Source organism: Mytilus galloprovincialis, chromosome 4 (assembly GCF_965363235.1).
Source record: "Mytilus galloprovincialis chromosome 4, xbMytGall1.hap1.1, whole genome shotgun sequence".
In the NCBI taxonomy this organism is placed as follows: domain Eukaryota; kingdom Metazoa; phylum Mollusca; class Bivalvia; order Mytilida; family Mytilidae; genus Mytilus; species Mytilus galloprovincialis.
In genome coordinates, this window is record NC_134841.1 from 76,332,323 (window position 1) to 76,351,444 (window position 19,122).

A 19,122-nucleotide genomic window follows, 5' to 3' on the forward strand; every position below is an offset into this window, starting at 1 on the left:
TATCAAATGCAGGTACAATTTTACATTACCCAAACATGTAATAAAGATAAATTTGAAGCCAATTTTGCGTCAAAACAAAGTCTTCTAATTCTTATTTTCAATATATCACAAATATTTTATACATCTCAAAAAGCGATGAATATCAGATAATGATATTCACCGTATGTACTTATACAATAATATAATATTAAAGCCCAATCCCTGGGACTAAATATTATACTATATTAGTCCCAGCCAAGACTAAGATTAGGTTAGTCAAAAGGTAACTAGTTCAAAAGGTGACTTTATTTATTTTTTAGATGTGGTATGATTGCTATTGCCTAATGAGACAACTCCTTATAAGAGACGTCACAAGAATAATACAAAAATTCCCAATTAGGTCACCGGCGTAGGCGTACGGCAGTTCATTCCCAGACTAATCATTGATGTTTAGTGGATCAAGTACGGTACAGAGTTATCGAACTTTCTTGGCGCCGACTGCAGACTGTTGTAAAAGGAAGAAAGCCGGACGAATAACAAAGAGTAGACTGCTAGTTAATTCATCATGAATAGAGAAATTATCTTTGCAGTAGTTTGTACATTTATTGCAGGTAATTTATTGACTTTAATAAATATAAACATAACAATTTCATCTTCAAAAACTTAATAATGTCTCAGTTGATGCACATGTGCATGTAAATTCCATTATTATACCGGCACATTTTCGAAGAAGGGTGTGTCGCTGGAAATGTGGAAATTTTAAAATCATTGCATTTATTCAGTTGTCATATTGCATGCTTTTCATATATGTACACAGGTATATTTCCTTATATAATTTAAATAGCCATAAGGTGAATCATCATCATGATCTTATGTTTGCAGGTGCTCGTTTAATCGATGGTTTTAATAAAACAAGAGTTATCTTCCTTTGCTATTAATTTAAAAGCACTGACTTAAACAATCTTTAACAATATTGAATCATTTCACTAAAAGAACATTTCATGCATTTGATTAATGTCATCACTATTTTGGAAAAGATGAAAGAGTGCTGTTAATTAGATATATAAAGGCAACAGATTTGAGCTCAAATTTAAGCTACAGGTACACATTTAATGATATGGTACTATAACATGATTAATACACTAACATTTATATAGAGAATAATACATGGTAAAGTCCGTATCACAGGCCGTATCACCCTCGACCAATATCATCTCTCGGGCCTAAAGGCCCTCATGCTGATATTGGTATCTCGGGATGATACGGCATATGATACGGATTTTGCCATGTATTATTCTGTTTATTATATATTTTTTAAAACCAAATTAAATTGTAAATAAATGCATTTGTGCAGAAACAAACTTCACAAAAATTATGACCAAATAAACAATAAAACTTCAGATATTTCAACATCTTATTGTACTATTTTATATACAAATCGCTCGTCAAGTTTCTGGGTAATAATTATTTGGAAAAAAATCGATTTTAGTTGAATTGATAGGACGTGTTTTTTTTTTAATAGAAATCATTTTTTCCCTAAGCCTGAAAATGCAGCAACTGGACGTCATAGGTCAAACGTTGACGTCATTTTAATTATGACGTCACGCCAGGTATGCGATACAGATTTTGCTATGCGATACGGGGTATGCGATACGGGTTTAGCTATGCGATACGGGGTATGCGATACAGGGTAGGTGATACAGACTGGAAAAAAGAACCTTTATTAGATATACAAAATTGCTGTATTTTGTACTAAATATATGATAAAGTTATATATTTATATAGTCCAAGAAATTTTAAAACTTTCTGCAATTATTATTTTGTTCCAGATTGTTTCTTTTAAAATAGACATTGGAATATTTCAGGCCTAAATTAAAATATTGTTTGTTTGCCCTTTTCCGACCCTATGTTTTGAAACAGGGTAGGTAGGTACATGTAGGTAAAATATTTTATTTTTCTTTCCCCCCAAAAAAAACTTAGCTCGGTACATTTTTTGTCATGGGTAGGCATAATATTAAAATTATTTTATTTTATAGATACAAAATCTGCATGATGTCAATTTTGTCTGTATTGCTTTTGTTTAAGTATAATGCTTTTGCTAATAAGTTTCTGGGACTAATTAAGTATAAAGTCCCAGGATGTTTTGAAAAAAAAATTATCATGTAGAATGTGAAATTAATTCATATGCACTACTATTTTGTTTTTAAATATCAAAATATAGGGCTGTGCGCCATATTTTCAACGTTTATATGCCTAGTGCTGGAACTTTTTAAGAGTTTTGACTTTCACTAATATTCTGTACTACATACCCTGTACGCTCACCTGGACCTAAAGGTTTTCTGTAAGAGATAACTTTTTCCTAGTAAAATATGTCCGCGCAGACATACATTACTAGTAGAAAAAGTTCCTAGAGTGTTTAAATATTCGTGTGTGTCTGGGTTTCCAATAAAAAAGATACAAGACTTGAAACTCAATTGTCACATATTTTACATCGCATTTATAAATGATCTGTATGGAAAAACTTGGCGATTTTACTGCCAAATATTCTCTACTTTACAGACCTTTGGTTCATGTCAGATATAAATAATATATCAATGCTGGTTGAAGGCATTGTTGACATAATCATCCTGATCTTAGGATTACTAAAGGCCATTCTTACATAGGATACAATGTAGGAATGACCTGGCACTCACAGTTTGCGATATCTAGAATCCTTAGGGAGGCTGGCCTGGCACTCGCAGTTTCAGATAGTCTAGAATCCAAAGGGAGGCTGCCCTGGCACTCACAGTTTGAGATATCTAGAAACCAAAGGGAGGCTGCCCTGGCACTCACAGTTTGAGATATCTAGAAACCAAACAAAATATTTTGTACACACGTTGATTATTTTGTATTGGACGAACTTTTTTTTTAATGACCCCTACGTACTCTTCAAGTATAAAGACACAGAGTAACGTTCGTCATATCATGATTTCAAAGCTTTCAACATCGATTTCAAACAAATGCTTTGAAACTCTAAATGAAAGTGTTCATGTCAAAAGCTCACGTGATACCAACAGACTAGACCTTATACAGGAAAGATAAAACCAGAGGATTCTGGTAAAAATGTTTTGAGCAGGAAACACAAATATAAGATTTTTTGTAGGAACGGAAAAATAAAACAAAATAAAATCTTGCTGGTAGATAAGAATAAAAGATTTTTAGGCTAAACGAATTTATAGGGTCGGTCGGTAAAGGGCAAACAAACAATATTTTAATTCAATGGACATTTCTTGAGGGATCAATTTAACTAGTTAATCAGAATCTGGAAAAGTCATTAACCAACAGTTGCTATACAGTGATCAGACTGTGTTATATGGTAGTCTCAGCTATATGGTACTAGAATAGTCTAGAATCCAAAGTGAGGCTGCCCGTGCACTCACAGTTTGAGATATCTAGAAACCAAAGGGAGGCTGCCCTGGCACTCACAGTTTGAGATATCTAGAATCCAAAGGGAGGCTGCCCTGGCACTCACAGTTTGAGATACTGTGGATTCATTTATTTTCGTGATTGAAGAAAATTTGCATATTCGTGGATTTTGGCAAAGTCTGCCTTCACTCCTTTAGAAAATTTGTAATTCGTTGAACATTTAAATTCGTGGTTCTCTTAGCCAGTACCCATGAAATCCACGAAAATTGGTATCCAACAAATATTAATGAATCTACAGTATCTAGAATTCAAAGGGAGGCTGGCCTGGTACTCACAGTTTGAGATAGTCTAGAATCCAAAGGGAGGCTGCCCTGGCACTCACAGATTGAGATATATAGAAACCATTTAGGGAGGCTGCCCTGGCACTCGCAGTTTGAGATATCTAGAATCTAAAGGGAGGCTGGCCTGGCACTCACAGTTTGAGATATATCTAGAAATAAAGGGAGGCTGCCCTGGCACTCACAGTTTGAAATATCTAGAATCCAAAGGGAGACTGCCCTGGCACTCACAGTTTGAGATATCTAGAATCCAAAGGGAGGCTGGCCTGGCACTCACAGTTTGAGATATCTAAAATCCAAAGGGAGGCTGCCCTGGCACTCACAGTTTGATATATCTAGAATCCAAAGGGAGATTGGCCTGGCACTCACAGTTTGAGATAGTCTAGAATCCAAAGGGAGGCTGCCCTGGCACTCACAGTTTGAGATATCTAGAATCAAAAGGGAGGCTGGCTTGGCACTCACAGTTTGAGATATCTAGAATCCAAAGGGAGGCTGGCCTGGCACTCACAGTTTGGGATATCTAGAATCAAAAGGGGCTGCCCTGGCACTCGCATTTTGAGATATCTAGAATCCAAAGGGAGGCTGGCCTGGCATTCACAGTGTGAGATATTTAGAATCCAAAGGGAGGCTGCCCTGGCACTCACAGTTTGAGATATTTAGAATCCAAAGGGAGCTGGCCTGGCACTCACAGTTTGAGATAGTCTAGAATTCAAAGGGAGGCTGCCCTGGCACTCACAGTTGGAGATATCTAGAAACCAAAGGGAGGCTGCCCTGGTACTCACAGTTTAAGATATCTAGAAACCAAAGACATGGTCACACATTTCTTTTGTTTAGGGGAGGGGGTATTACATTTTTATCCTTGTCCATCTGTACATCATTCCAGAAATTGGTTTCAGATCTCTGTAGCTTGCCTAAACCGAATGTTTTTGCACTATGTCATCAGTGAAACAGACAGATAATTTTTTTTTTAAATTTGTTGTTATCACTTTGACCTTTCTAGAGTTTTTCCCTTTTCAAATGAAAAAAAAATGCAGAATTTTTTTTCGTTTCAATTCTCTTTCATGTCTACTCTAATACTATGCCTTTACCAAATTTGAATCTAATACACAATTCTTATTACCCCCAAAACAAATCAAGTTTGAATTTTGGAGGCTTCATATTTACTGTTCTAGAGTTATGCCCTGTTCTCTAAATTATCTTTCCCTCAACCACATATTGTGAAACTTATTCACAGTGTTTAATTTACCACTGGAATTTACTACCACAAAACTTGGATCAAGTTTGAATTTTGGTAGAGTCACTTATACCATTTTTGAGTTATGTCCCTTTATATTGGTGCATCATCTGTGTCCCTGGCGTTGATACATTCCCCATTTATCTTATAAGCCCAGATTTAGAGAATCAAGATGAATGATTTTTATGACATTCATGCAGGTTAACATTATCATTATCTGACTGCAAGGAGTTGCTAAGTCGTCATGCTTGATTATTTTTGGGGAGATCGAAATGTTATTGAAAACAGAAAAGTAAACAAACTTGCCTAGAGATCACAGACTGGTTTTGTTTGTTAAGTTTTATGAAATATATAATTATATATAGATGTGTCTTAAATATCTTGAACAAATTTGAAAATCCTTGTTGATCTATTATGTTTTACAGTAGTTATGCCTAGTATTTTAAGTGATGTGGAAATGAATGGTCTGAGAACATAGGCTACTCTGTAAAAAAGTTGCTATTATTATTTTATCCTCTTTGTTAATTTAAACACCTTGTCCCTAATACACTTTATTCCTAGTACTCTTTGCACTGAGCACATTTTTCCTCTTAGTAGCACAATTTTCTATGTCCTTTGCACACTTTGTCCACTTTAACCTAGCCTGGTCCTCTATTGGAAAATAGACATCATGTTTCTTTGTTGGTTGCTAGGTGATTGAGACTGGCCTTTTAGATATGTTTGTTTATGTAGTGAATATATGTATTTAATAGGGAGTTTAAAAACATATATGAGAAATAATTCAGAACTTTTTGTTTTTCTGTCTTGGAAAACCTAAGCAAATACTGTAACAGATACATATATTTTGATTTATATCAATTCAGGAAGTACAGATATATTTTTATGCCCCATTTATGGGCATTATGTTTTCTGGTCTGTGCGTCCGTTCGTCCGTTCGTCCGTCCGTTCGTTCGTCCGTCCGTCCGTTCGTTCGTCCGTCTGTCCCGCTTCAGGTTAAAGTTTTTGGTCAAGGTAGTTTTTGATGAAGTTGAAGTCTAATCAACTTGAAACTTAGTACATATGTTCTGTATGATATGATCTTTCTAATTTTAATTCCAAATTAGAGATTTAACCCAATTTTCACGGTCCACTGAACATAGAAAATGATAGTGCGGATGGGGCATCCGTGTACTGGGGACACATTCTTGTTATGTAGTAAATTAATCTAGGTGTCCACACATTACCAAGTCACAACTTGACAGGTATTTGATACTTTGCTTGTTCTCAAATTGCAAACTTTCTGCCTACAACATTGATTGTCCAGAAATACAAGCTAAGTCCTTTCAAGCTGGTGAATGACATTTCAATAGGGTGTGTACATGTAATTGTGATCACTGATGATATAATTAGGTTGAGAACTTCAGAAATTGGACACTATTTGAAAGTTTTGAAGTGCCCAATAGTCATACTATACTTATATATAAAACTTAAACATAAGATTAAAGTATATAGAACTATAAATCTAGGCGCCCTTTATGTCGGTCAGAAGTGATTCAATTTTTATGGGTTTTTCCAAAAAAGTTAATGAACTGTTGTACATGTTTAACAGAATGTTAAGAATTTCAGTGGGATGGGGGCTCCATTTATGATTATCAGTCCTAAAAATGAATATTATTTTTGAAAATGAGCATTGCAATTGAAATTGTTTAGTTTAAGAGCCTCAAAAATTGCAGTTATTTTATTATTGCAGGCATTTGAGCTTGTCTTTTGAAAATTTGTGGTGCTTGCCTCTCAGGAGAACAAGTAGTATAACATTTTCCCACCCTTAGGTTGGCCTTTTGTTTACCCAAGACAGGTAAAGGAGTGCTATGATTGATTGCAAGGATATAATATATTTTTCACTCCTTTATAAATAACTGATGTGTGTATAATTAGGACATAAATTTTTAAACACATTGAAAAATGTACTTAAGAATTATTCAGAATATCTTTCAAATTTTCATAAATTTCATGTAAAATGATGCTGGATATGGATATGTTATAAACTAGTCCATTTTTTAAGATGGTCATGTTACCATTTGACCTCAATTTCTTAAACAGACTACCAGTAATAAGTACTCATATCACACATAACTTTATTTTGCAGGTTTTTCTAACATATTAATTAAGTTGTAATTCTAGAAAATATAAGGATTATCGCCTATGGAGGAAAAAAAATACCATTTTCCCATCAGAGCCTCACAAATAGCATGAATAGTAGTAATTTTATTTATGCAGCCATTTATCTCAGAGATAAATGTTGATGAAACGTACATTCCATGTAATTAGTTGTTTGATCATAATTCATGATAATGCTGAAGGGGCTTTGATTATAACATATATCATACAGTTTCATTGCCAGTTGTGTAGTTTTCAGTACAGTTTTGTTTGTTTTGAAGTGTCAAGAAGAAATTTTACATATGTAATGTAAATTTCAGACTATTAAAATAGATGTTTTATAAAATATATGACCTAAATGTAAATGTTGAAATATGTAAACATAAAATTAAGTATGAATTATTTCTTTTGTAAGGCATTTTTAATTGATTAGGTTATTTTAAGAAATGGATCCAAACTAATTGATATGGGACAGTCTTTGGGTCATAATAAACCTTACTGGAATTAGATCTCTGTATGCGCTTTTAGTCTTAGATGCAGTGACCAAGCCTTTAAAAAGCAAGTGCATAGATTTAATTTAAAACTTAGCTGATGTTCATACTATAATATATATCTGCCAGAACATACCCTTTTATAATGTAATGCATCTGATAGTTGCACTGAAGAAATTGTGACATTAATGTATTCAAAATGAGGTGATCGGTGAAACAGGCATGTCCAAAAACGTTGAGTGGAGTGGAGTGTTGGTGTGGAGCGTTGGAGTTTTTGCCAGGAATAAAACATACATTTTTTTTAACTAGATGCCAAACCTGCCAAAATGCGAAAATTAACATGAGCACTCTTAGAAATTTATTTTCAAATGAATTTTTTAACAATTTAATTTGATAGGTAGTGTTATTGATTTGTGGATTCATTAAGTATTTAACAAAAATCCTTTACTTCACTCCACTCCATTTCTAGACTCCCATGTTTTCACTCTATGATTCCACTCAACCTTTTAGTACATGCCTCCTTGGAAAGATGGGAATGCTCAGGTCACACATCCCATGGACTATTAATGTCCAGACAAGATCCTGTACATATGAATGTCTCTCTGTTGAATATTTATCAAACCACCTGTATATTAATTTGTTTACTAGTGTATAGCTTAACAGTATGTTGTTTTATACCTGTACCTGTACATACTTTTGATCTGTTATTATAAAGAGTGAACCTAAGGGAAACTTTATTATACTTACATAGGTAGAAATATATTTTTTTTGTATATTCTAAACAAAGATTTTTTTAAGATCCCTATCACATTTATTTCTGCTAAATTTATCAAATGAGAAGTGATCGCTCTGAATGACTACTTCGAAATTATTTAAGATTTAATCATACATATCAAATAGGGTCATATTGAATGAGAGGAAAATCCATATTGATCATGAGGTGACCATCTCGTTTACTGTGGATTATAAAATGAAACTTAAATTTGTGTTACTGAATCAAATACTGCTTTAAGGGAATTGCATCCTTCATTGAAAATCTTGTCACATATTACTATGCAAGGAGGATCTGTATTTGAGGTCAATATCTCAAAGATCAAGGTCAAAGTGACCAGACAGATAGAAATTATTATGTTTCCAACCTAAGTCAAATACTGCATGGATTGCAACCTTAATTGAAATAATGAGAGAAAAAATCCTATTTATTTTTTGTCACAATTTCTGAAGGTCAAGAGTTCCTAAAAGAATACTGCAAGAGTGATTACCACATTGTAGATTTACTTACATGTAACTAAGCAATAGTGATTGTAATTGAATCACCTTGTTTATGTATAACAAATCTCAGAGTCATGTAGTAGGAATCTTAAGAACAAATTAAACCCTTGCTTAGCAAAAATAATAGTATAAATAATTGTTTCTTTTTTTTCTTACAGCTGTAAATGGAGTCTGTGACAGACAAGCAGTAGCAACATGTTTTGGTGCTATGCAGGGTAGTAATGAAAATATGCAGGCACAATGTGCGTAAGTATCTATCATCAATTATAAACTCACAGGTTTGCATTTTATGCCCCTGCAGTAGCAGAGGTAGCATTCGTTTTGCCCTTGTACTTGCGTGCATCCCAAAATTGGTTTCTGTTCCCTAACTTAGTTTGCCTCAAACAAATGTTATAAAAAATGATACACAAAAAATAATTGAAGTGTGATTTTTGTAGGTGTCATACTTTTCTAGAGTTATGCCCCTTTGCAAATGAAATAAATGCTGAATTTTTCCTTTCTGTTCTCTAACTTTGATTTGCTTAAACCAAATGTAATGAAAGCCAAACACAATGCTTATTACCACATAACACTGATCAAGTTTGAAAGGAGTAGGTTCAGTAAGACCTCTTTTTGGCCCCAAAATATAGCAGTTTTACAAAATTGTTAAAATTTAAACTTTTTCTTAGTTATTGGATAGTAGAATGGTTCTGCTACAATAATATGGGCTGTTTTTGACAAAACAATGCACATATATTGGGTACTAGCACCATGAAGTCGTGCTTCACAATTCCAGCATTTTTTTTTTTTTTTTTTTTATCCAACATATATAATATACAACAGTACAGTTATCAAACAATAAGTTCATATATATATAAATGTAATATGATACAACCTATTAGAAAATGTATAGAACTTGAAAAATAACATTTTGTTTGGATTTTATAATTGTATCTTATTAAAAAGGACATACAAAAAAAATATAATAGAGAATTAATAAATAAAAGAATTAAAAGATGATTAAAGAAAAAGAAAAAAAACAATAAAAGCAACAAAAAACAAAAAAAAACAAAAAACCAATATAAAAAAAACAAAAATCATTTTGAGCATTTTAGTTAAATTTTTTTAGACGGGTAAAACGAAAGTGGCCGCATTCGTGCTCATCCAAAATATTGAAATGGAAGTTGTATTTGATGATAATACATAACATATGTAAAGATTGAGGATGAACACGGATGCGGCCACTTTCGTTTTGGACAATTTTTTCGCATATTTGGTAGATTTTTCATATTTTAGCTTGAATCGGATTGTTTTTAATGACTAAATATGTTAAAATCTTGCACATAGATTAATTGAATCATATGAAATAGACACTTAAGAGTTAAAAAAGTGGTCAAAATCTTTCAACATGAAACTTAACAATTTGAGGCCAAAATCTATAATATTAAAATAACGAGGTCCAATTTGTCAGCCATCATAGGGTAAACATGACAAATCAAAGAAGTCAACTTTATATATATATATATATATATATATATAGCCAATATAGGACAATGGTGTTGATTAAAAATTACAACACTCCAAACCCTTTTGTTTTTCACATAATTAATATTGCTAATAATTAACAAGTTCAGGGTCAAATCTGATACTGATACCAATGGTATATTCAGTTGTTACCTACTATCTAATGTGTACGTTCCGCATCTGACAGGAGCACCACCAAACGGTGTATTCAGGATTTTTCTACATACACGGGTCATAATCACAGGATTGACACTAATAACTTCAATCATTGTCACATTGTTCCCGATTGAAGTATTTTAATCAGTATGACTTTCTAAGATGACAATACAAATACTAAAAATCTGGACTTAAGATAAGACTTATAGGTACAGTTTTTAATTTGTAAGCCGGAATGATGTAAAACAGCGAATCAAACAATTCAACTTTATTTATAACACATATACCACAATACTGTTGATTAAAAAATACTCCATACCAGGCCCTTTTGTTTTCCAAATAATTAATATTACCAATAATTGATAAGTTCGAGGTCAATGGGTTCAAACAGAAAGATTTTAAAAGCAGAGAAAACTGTGCATCTTATAATCGGCATGACTTTATCAGATGACAATACCTATACTAAAATAAGGCTTACATATAGTTATATACTTTAATTCAGTCACAGACCCGCAATATCACAGGTGTGTTCTAGTATGTATTAAAGAGGTTTGGTTTAGAACTTGTCTGTAAACATGAAAAACTATTAAAAATTTAAATACAGGTAGAATATAAGTGTTTTGTCTATTATTTTGAAAAGTGCTCTATACTTAGAGAAAATCTGATTTGGGTAGAATTATAAGTTATAACTGTTCTTTTAAAAGATATTTTCGGCTAAAACTGTCAGAGAAATTCATATAGGAGTTATTGCTTTTAAATGATGAATTTTACCATCTGACAGCTTATGACCCCTTACCTTGAAGTGATTATTTTTTTTACATTTGTATACATATTTTGTAGATCATATAAAAAACATCATATATCAACAGGATTAGATCTTCAAACATGTCAACATAAACTGAATTCAGCAGTGAACTGTTGATAAAGTTATTCCCCTTTTTAATGAAATTTACTAAAAATTTGCCATTTTTTATGCAAGTAAACTTGAGAGCTTTAGAACATCTAGTTTTAGTTTTACCTATTGTCTTAAAACTTTAAACATGATAAAAAAAACTGACATTACGAATACGGTAGACACTATTTACATAAATCAGGACAAATATGTAAAACTTAGATCATTCCTTGTTTAACCTCTCAAAGTAAGTCAGAAAATTGCAAAATTAGATATCCGCAAAGTGATCTAGAAAGGGTAAAACGTGATAGAAAGTATCTGAGAAAATATGTTGGTTTACAGTAAGTTGTTAAACTGCTATTCATAAAACATCTGCTTCTTATGAAACTATTTATTTTCATCTAAATACTTTTATTCATAGAGCATATGAGACCGTCAAGACATGTATAGCACCACATAAAGATGAATGCGCTGGTGATCCAACACTGACCGGCTTAGCAGGTTTAGCACAGCTGTGTGGTGGTGGTGGAGCTGGTGGTGCGGGTGGTGCCGGTGGTGGTACCCCACCAAACATGCCAACCAGTAAGTATTTAGTACTATTGTCATTATTTATATGTATATAAGTGTCAGACCAGCAATTCAAAATCTATTTAACCAAATTTTGAAACTTTCACAGATTACTTAATATTTCATCTTGAAGTGGTACCCAACACCTTTACTAAAATTAGTTTGGCTTGTTTGATTTTCACAAAACTTTAGCAAAGTAGTTACTTTGATCTTTTGACAAAAATATAAAATATTAAAAAAAATTGAACTACACACTCTATTGGAAAATGTTCATTGGATGTATAGCAGTTTGACTAACGCCAATTTTGATCATTGAGAATCTTTAAAATATTTCCTTCACAATAGAACACCATTAAAATGTTCCATTAATTTGCAGAGCTATCTCCCTGTTGTATTTTGTACCACCTTAAGTTTAAATTCATAGAAACTAGTTATACCCTGACGTGTACACGTATCAACATGCCGATTTTCAATCCATGTTTAAAACTTTCATTCAGATGTTAAGTACTGCTATAAATGACCCCTTTTTTTTTGGAAAACTTAAAATTAGCACTTTGGATTCTTTTATTTTTGTGGGTACCAATTATGGTGGATTGAGGAAAACTTTTTGGTGGAAATTTAATTTTGTTGTTTTGGCAAAGTCTGTATACATTTCTTTAGAAATATTTTAATTATTTGAACATTTAAATTGTGGTTCCCCTGTATCAAAAATCTTTACAGATCAATACATTTGAAAAGAGTTATGCCCTTGGAAATGTTTTTTATATGGAAATTAATATGTTCAATTCCTGCCAGAATTTTATGAAAGTTAAAATTGAGAATGGAAATGGGGAATGTGTCAAAGAGGCAACAACCCGACCAAAGAAAAAAAAACAACAGCAGAAGGTCACCAACAGGTCTTCAATGTAGTTGAATCTATCATAAGTTTATATCAGCAATTTTTTGACACTTTCAAAATTAATTATAATGGAAATCACATTGCATTTGCTCTGAAGCCTTCATTTCTCAGGATTGGTTGGAAATTTATATTGAAGGGTATATATTGTAAATTTTATTGGAAATTGCATTGCTAGCCCTTCTTTGGCTTATTATGTATGTCTTGTCTGAATTTTGATGGTTTTGAAATGAAAAGTTTTTATCAGTAATTTTTGGATGAGTTAGTTAGTCAGTGCTGATCAACAATTTTTAAAGGAATTTACAATGAGTATTCTGTTTTAAGCACTCCGATCCTTACATTTGTTGTTGGATTTTTATGAAATATAATATAGGATTATACCAGCAAAGCATTAAATTGTTTGATAATCAGTATCAATCAAGTATTTTTGTTATATGTTATGCCCCTTGCAAGTAGAAATTAAATGGAAAATTACATGTTAGCAATCTCATATAAAATAAGAAGATGTGATATGATTGCCAATGAAATAGCTCTCTACAAGAGACCAAATGACATATAAATTTACAACTGTAGGGTACTGTAAGACCTTCAACAATGACAAAGGCACCAAAATGACAGTGTAAAACAATTCAAACAAGAAAACTAAGGGCCTGATTAATTATATGTACAAAAAAACCTACATTTCTTATAGGATATTAATAAAAAAAAAATTTGAGGATCGTTAGAAAATGATTGTCAGTGAACATATGTGCTACAGCAGGGCACACTTTTCTTTTACTTTACCTTCCTTTTATTTTATTAGTGTGTGCAGTTGATAGTTGTGCTATGAGCATGCAGAAATATATGCCTCAGGGGGAAGGAGAGACACCTATTGTTAAAGCATCAACAGAGATGTGTGCGTAAGTATTTGAATAATCTAGTTGTTCAGTCTAACATTGAGAAATTTAAACTGTTAAATGTTTTGTCAAGTATAGCAAGAACTTAAAGGATCTTGTTTGTCAAGGTTCTGGATTTAAATTGGTATTCCTTGAATAGTAATGACATACAATGGAACACATATAAGTTACACAGACAAGCAGTTTTTAATATGGTACAATAGACTTTTTTCATATTTCTGACTTTTGGCTCGAGATTACATAATCTTTCAACAGGTTAGAATAATAAATAATAGGTTTGTTTGCCCAAACGCTACCTACCCAGAAAAAAGCTGCCTACTCAAATTCTTTTATTGTCCTGATTTGAAGAAGTTTTTTTTTCAATCAAATAGGCATAAAGACTAATAAACATCTGATACTTAAATTTCTTTTTTTGAAAAAAAAAAAAAAAAAAATACCTACCTACCTACCCACTGTCTCAACCTTTGGGTAGGGTTCGGGCAAACCAAAATATTTTTAAGTGTGGCCTTACATATTAGAAGAAGACATCCTGGTACTCTGTCAAGAAAGAGCAACCAAATGAAGTAAAATCAAATACATAATCAATGCAATTTGATCAAAAAGTTTTCTGTTTTCTGATGATTTTGTAATTTGTGTATAGAAAACATAATAATTTATTTCTCAAGAATAATTGTACCAATTGAAAGCATGATTTTACTTCTTAATGTGGCTTTTACCTAATGAGTACCAGGATATCTTACCACCAAAGAAGTAAAATGACGAAAAAAGCATTAATTTCAGTCATAAGTTAGTGTTATGAAAATGATCTTTTTATATGACCACTAACAGAACTTTTTTTTGCGTTGTATATTGGTATGACATTGCAGTTGTTGTCTAACTTTACCAGAAGGTATTTTTTTTTCCATAAAATTTATTCAAATATTTAATTCACAACAGCATAGTGAATTGCACATATTAAAGCAAAAAATTGAATATAAATTAAAATCATATAACTAATTCATAGTTCTTTGACTACAGTTATTCTGTGTCAGAAAACTGCTATATGTCAAATGTTTAATATCAATCCAAATTCAGACCGGTATCAAGGGTGAATATTTTGTTCTTTTTTGTCCTAACTGTACAGGGTTGGACCTCTGAGGTCGTATCCAGCTGCGCTTGGCAAAACAATTTATTATAGTGTAGGTTACTTTCATTCCATTGTAACAGTACAAATTTTAGGATTTTAAGTCTTTGATTTTAATATGCATAAATTGAAAATTTCAGTTTTTGTCTACTCTTTAATCTTTTTGTTTTACTTGAACTTTGTCAAAGTCTTTTATTTACCCTCTGGTACAATTTTTTTATGTAAAAGGAGTAGGTACGGTAAGACTCCTTTTTTAGCCCCAAAATATAGCAGTTTTACAAACTTGTTAAAATGTAAACTTTTAGTTATTTTATTGGACAGTAGAATGCTTCTGCTACATAAATATGGGCTGTTTTTGACAATATATGTACATATATTGGATACTACCACCATTAAATCATGCTAAATTACTGAAATCTTCACAATTCTAGCATTTTTGTTAAATTTTAGACGGTTTTCGTGTAAAACGAAAGTGGCCGCATTCGTGTTCATCCTTAATATTGAAATGTAAGTTGTATTTTATGATACTACATAACATATTTAAGGGTTGAGGATGAACACGGATGCGGCCACTTTCATTTTTGACTAAAGCTATTGGAAAAGTGAAATTTTTAGCATATTTTGAAGAATTTTCATATTTGAGCTTGAATCGGATCATTTTAAATGCTTAAATCAGTTAAAATTGATTCAAATGAAGTAGACACTTAAGTGTTTAGAAAGTGGTCAAAATCTATTGTTATATGAACCTGAAATTTGAGGCCAAAATCGGTCCTTACCGGACCTACTCCTTTGTCTTGTTTCTTAACTTGCGAGATAAAATATTCCTTCAAGTTCATTTGATTGGATGAAAATTGTGTTTCTGATTATAAATCTAAATATGTTGTTGGCAATTTCATATATATATAGATTTTGTCTGTCTGCAATTCTTTGTATTGATTTACGCACAATGCTGCTGTATCAGGCAATAAAACTGGTGATAAAAATGCTTGTTATCTCATATGGCAAATAAATATTAAGCATATTCTTATATTTATGTTTACATAAGCATTGTGTTTGCTAAAAATTAACAAAGGATTTTAGAGTTGTATCGAACAACATTTGAAAAATAAAAATTAAATGTCTAGCAATACAATTCTTTTGTTATTCTGTGTTTCTCCAAATTAATTTCCTTTATTGACAGCAATTGCTTCTGATACAAGTTATGACTTGTCTATAATTTCATACTAATTTTTTCTTTAGATTTCCCAGCATAAAGTATTACCAATATCATTAATGGAGCAGATAGATAGTATGTTACTATCACAATTGTTCTAGATTGCAATGCAGTCATGTCCCAGGACATCAATAGAACAATTAGTCTACTATTGATTTTGATGTAAATCATATACCAATACGTTGGGGATTTAGAAACTTTGACACAATATTCTCTGTGTCAGCATTTCCTTCTATGGGATATGTTTACTTAAATATTCATAGTCTGATCATTTCCATACCGTAAATGTTCAAAGTCAAGAAAAAACTTTTAATCTAGTAATTGAAAAATAAACGATTGCTCGTTGTTATAATTATAGATTATTGTTGATCATCTAAGCGTGATAGATTTTCTCGCTTGAGCCGGTACGGCAAAAGCGAGAAAAGCAATCGTGTTGAGATGACCAATGATAATCTGTTTATCGCTATTTTACCTATGACAACGTTGTCAATTTCATGTCAATTTCATTAGCAGCGCCACGTGCCTCCTTAGTTTCTAGCGATAATTTTCCATCTCAAGCCAGTAGCATGATATGAAAAATTATCACAAAATAAGATCAAAGGAAAAATGCACAAAATAGTGATAAGGTTACAGTCTTATTATATAGATCGATTAAAATGAAAAGTTGTGCTTATGTCAATAAGTGAATTGCAATGAAAGAGCAACTCCAAGTTAATAATAACCAAAAGACATCTATATGGGACAAAATAAAATCATAAAAGTAGGGGACCAAACAAATTAGATACTACTACTGAAGGGCTTCTGCAATGCATAACTGTAAGTATGTACTGATATTACAAAATGTGTGTCTGACTACTTATACACATGACAAATGTGTGTCTGACTACTTATACACATGTGTCTGACTACTTATACACATGACAAATGTGTGTCTGACTATTTATACACATGACAAATGTGTCTGACTACTAATACCCATGACAAATGTGTGTCTGACTACTTATACACATGACAGATGTATCTGACTACTTATACACATGACAAATGTGTGTCTGACTACTTATACACATGACAAATGTGTGTCTGAGTACTTATACACATGACAAATATGTGTCTGACTACTTATATACACGACAAATGTGTGTCTGACTACTTATACACATGACAAATGTGTGTCTGACTACTTATACACATGACAAATGTGTGTCTGACTACTTATACACATGACAAATGTGTGTCTGACTACTTATACACATGACAAATGTGTGCCTGACTTCTTTTACACATGACAAATGTGTGTCTGACTACTTATACACATGACAAATGTGTGTCTGACTACTTATACACATGACAAATGTGTGTGACTACTTATACACATGACAAATGTGTGTCTGACTACTTATACACATGACAAATGTGTGTCTGACTACTTATACACATGGCAAATGTGTGCCTGACTACTTATACACATGACAAATGTGTGTCTGACTACTTATACACATGACAAATGTGTGCCTGACTTCTTTTACACATGACAAATGTGTGTCTGACTACTTATACACATGACAAATGTGTGCCTGACTACTTATACACATGACAAATGTGTGCCTGACTTCTTTTACACATGACAAATGTGTGTCTGACTACTTATACACATGACAAATGTGTGCCTGACTTCTTTTACACATGACAAATGTGTGTCTGACTACTTATACACATGACAAATGTGTGTCTGACTACTTATACACATGACAAATGAAGAGATTATATAGACAGTTAAATAATTACATGATTTTGTACTCAATGTTATGTTAAAATTTTCTGTTTTAGTTAAAGCCTTATATAAAAGTCACACTTATTTACTGAAAAGTGCCCTTGAAGGGCTGAATCTTGAATAAGTAAGTTTATTCTGCTTATCAATAGTCTTCTTTTTAATGTCATCACAGGGCAGCGACTCAATATAAGACTTGTGTAGAAAATGGAAGGTCTCAATGTCCGGACTCCCAAAGTGTTACAAATGCAGATATGATGATAAAACAATTTGAATCAATTTGTGGAGGTAAGTACAACCAAAGAGCATGATATGTCTTAAACATATTTTATGCTGAATGCAAGGTTCCTTAGAATTAGGTTTTTATAGATTGAAATAAATTTTACATATGCCATTTCGTTTCATTCAACCTATGCCAACATTTTGAAATTTAGGTCTTAAACTGTATGAAAAAATGTTTTGTGAAGTGCACCAGCGTTTTGTTGTTGATCAGTTTGGAGTTTGTCATCTTGTTTATTTTCAGTGATACTACCATAATCAGTTTTTAGCTCACCTGGCTCATTGTTGTCATCATCGTCACTTTTACAATAATCAACTTAGTCTTCTGGGTCAAAAAGAATTACACTTAGCCACAATTTCCAATAGGGTATCTTGATTAAAAATGTGTCTTTTGATTTAAACCTTATTTTACATGATTTCCAAAAATAACATTAGATATAGATGAGTGACACAGGCACTTTGAGAGCCTCTGGTTTAATGTTTCATTTTAAGTCCAAATATTTTTCTTGTGGTGGTAATATGATGCTTTCAATGTATTCCAAGCATGATTTTTTGCCATTTTATATATATACGGTAGTAACTGTTCATTCAAAAAACAAACTGGCATTTTTGTTTTACATTTTTAACATTGAATTCTCTTTAATTTTAAAGATGTTTGCTTTGTAATTTAATATTTGTTTGGACTTCAAACTGTGACCAATGTACCTTCAACAGTCAGAGCTCTGACATAAACAAGTCAGAATAAAATGACTTCTTCAAGTCAGAAAATGTTTTGACATTCTGACCTGTACGGGTCAATTTTTGTTTTGCGTAGTTTTCCATCGAGTCCGTCAAACCAGAAGATATTTTGAATTTGCCGCCGATCTAAGACACATACGATCACGTGGTTTTTTGCGAGAGATCACGTGTTTGAGAGACGTTGTTTTGGGAGTTTCTCGAACGAGAAGTTATTGAAAATATAGTGATTATTTA

The 19,122-nt window shown here is 32.3% G+C and overlaps 1 protein-coding gene across 1 annotated transcript in view; it reads left to right on the forward strand.

Annotated features, from left to right (window-relative positions):
• Positions 1 to 407: 407 nt before the first annotated feature.
• The window catches only part of LOC143072980 (uncharacterized), a 56,268-nt gene continuing 37,553 nt past the window's right edge, over positions 408 to 19,122 (forward strand). The window contains exons 1-5 of the mRNA XM_076248179.1: positions 408 to 590; positions 9,014 to 9,101; positions 11,828 to 11,988; positions 13,671 to 13,767; positions 18,047 to 18,159. Of these exons, the coding sequence (XP_076104294.1) occupies positions 545 to 590; positions 9,014 to 9,101; positions 11,828 to 11,988; positions 13,671 to 13,767; positions 18,047 to 18,159 (505 nt within the window). The 5' untranslated portion in view covers positions 408 to 544. The remainder of the gene's footprint in view (positions 591 to 9,013; positions 9,102 to 11,827; positions 11,989 to 13,670; positions 13,768 to 18,046; positions 18,160 to 19,122) is intronic.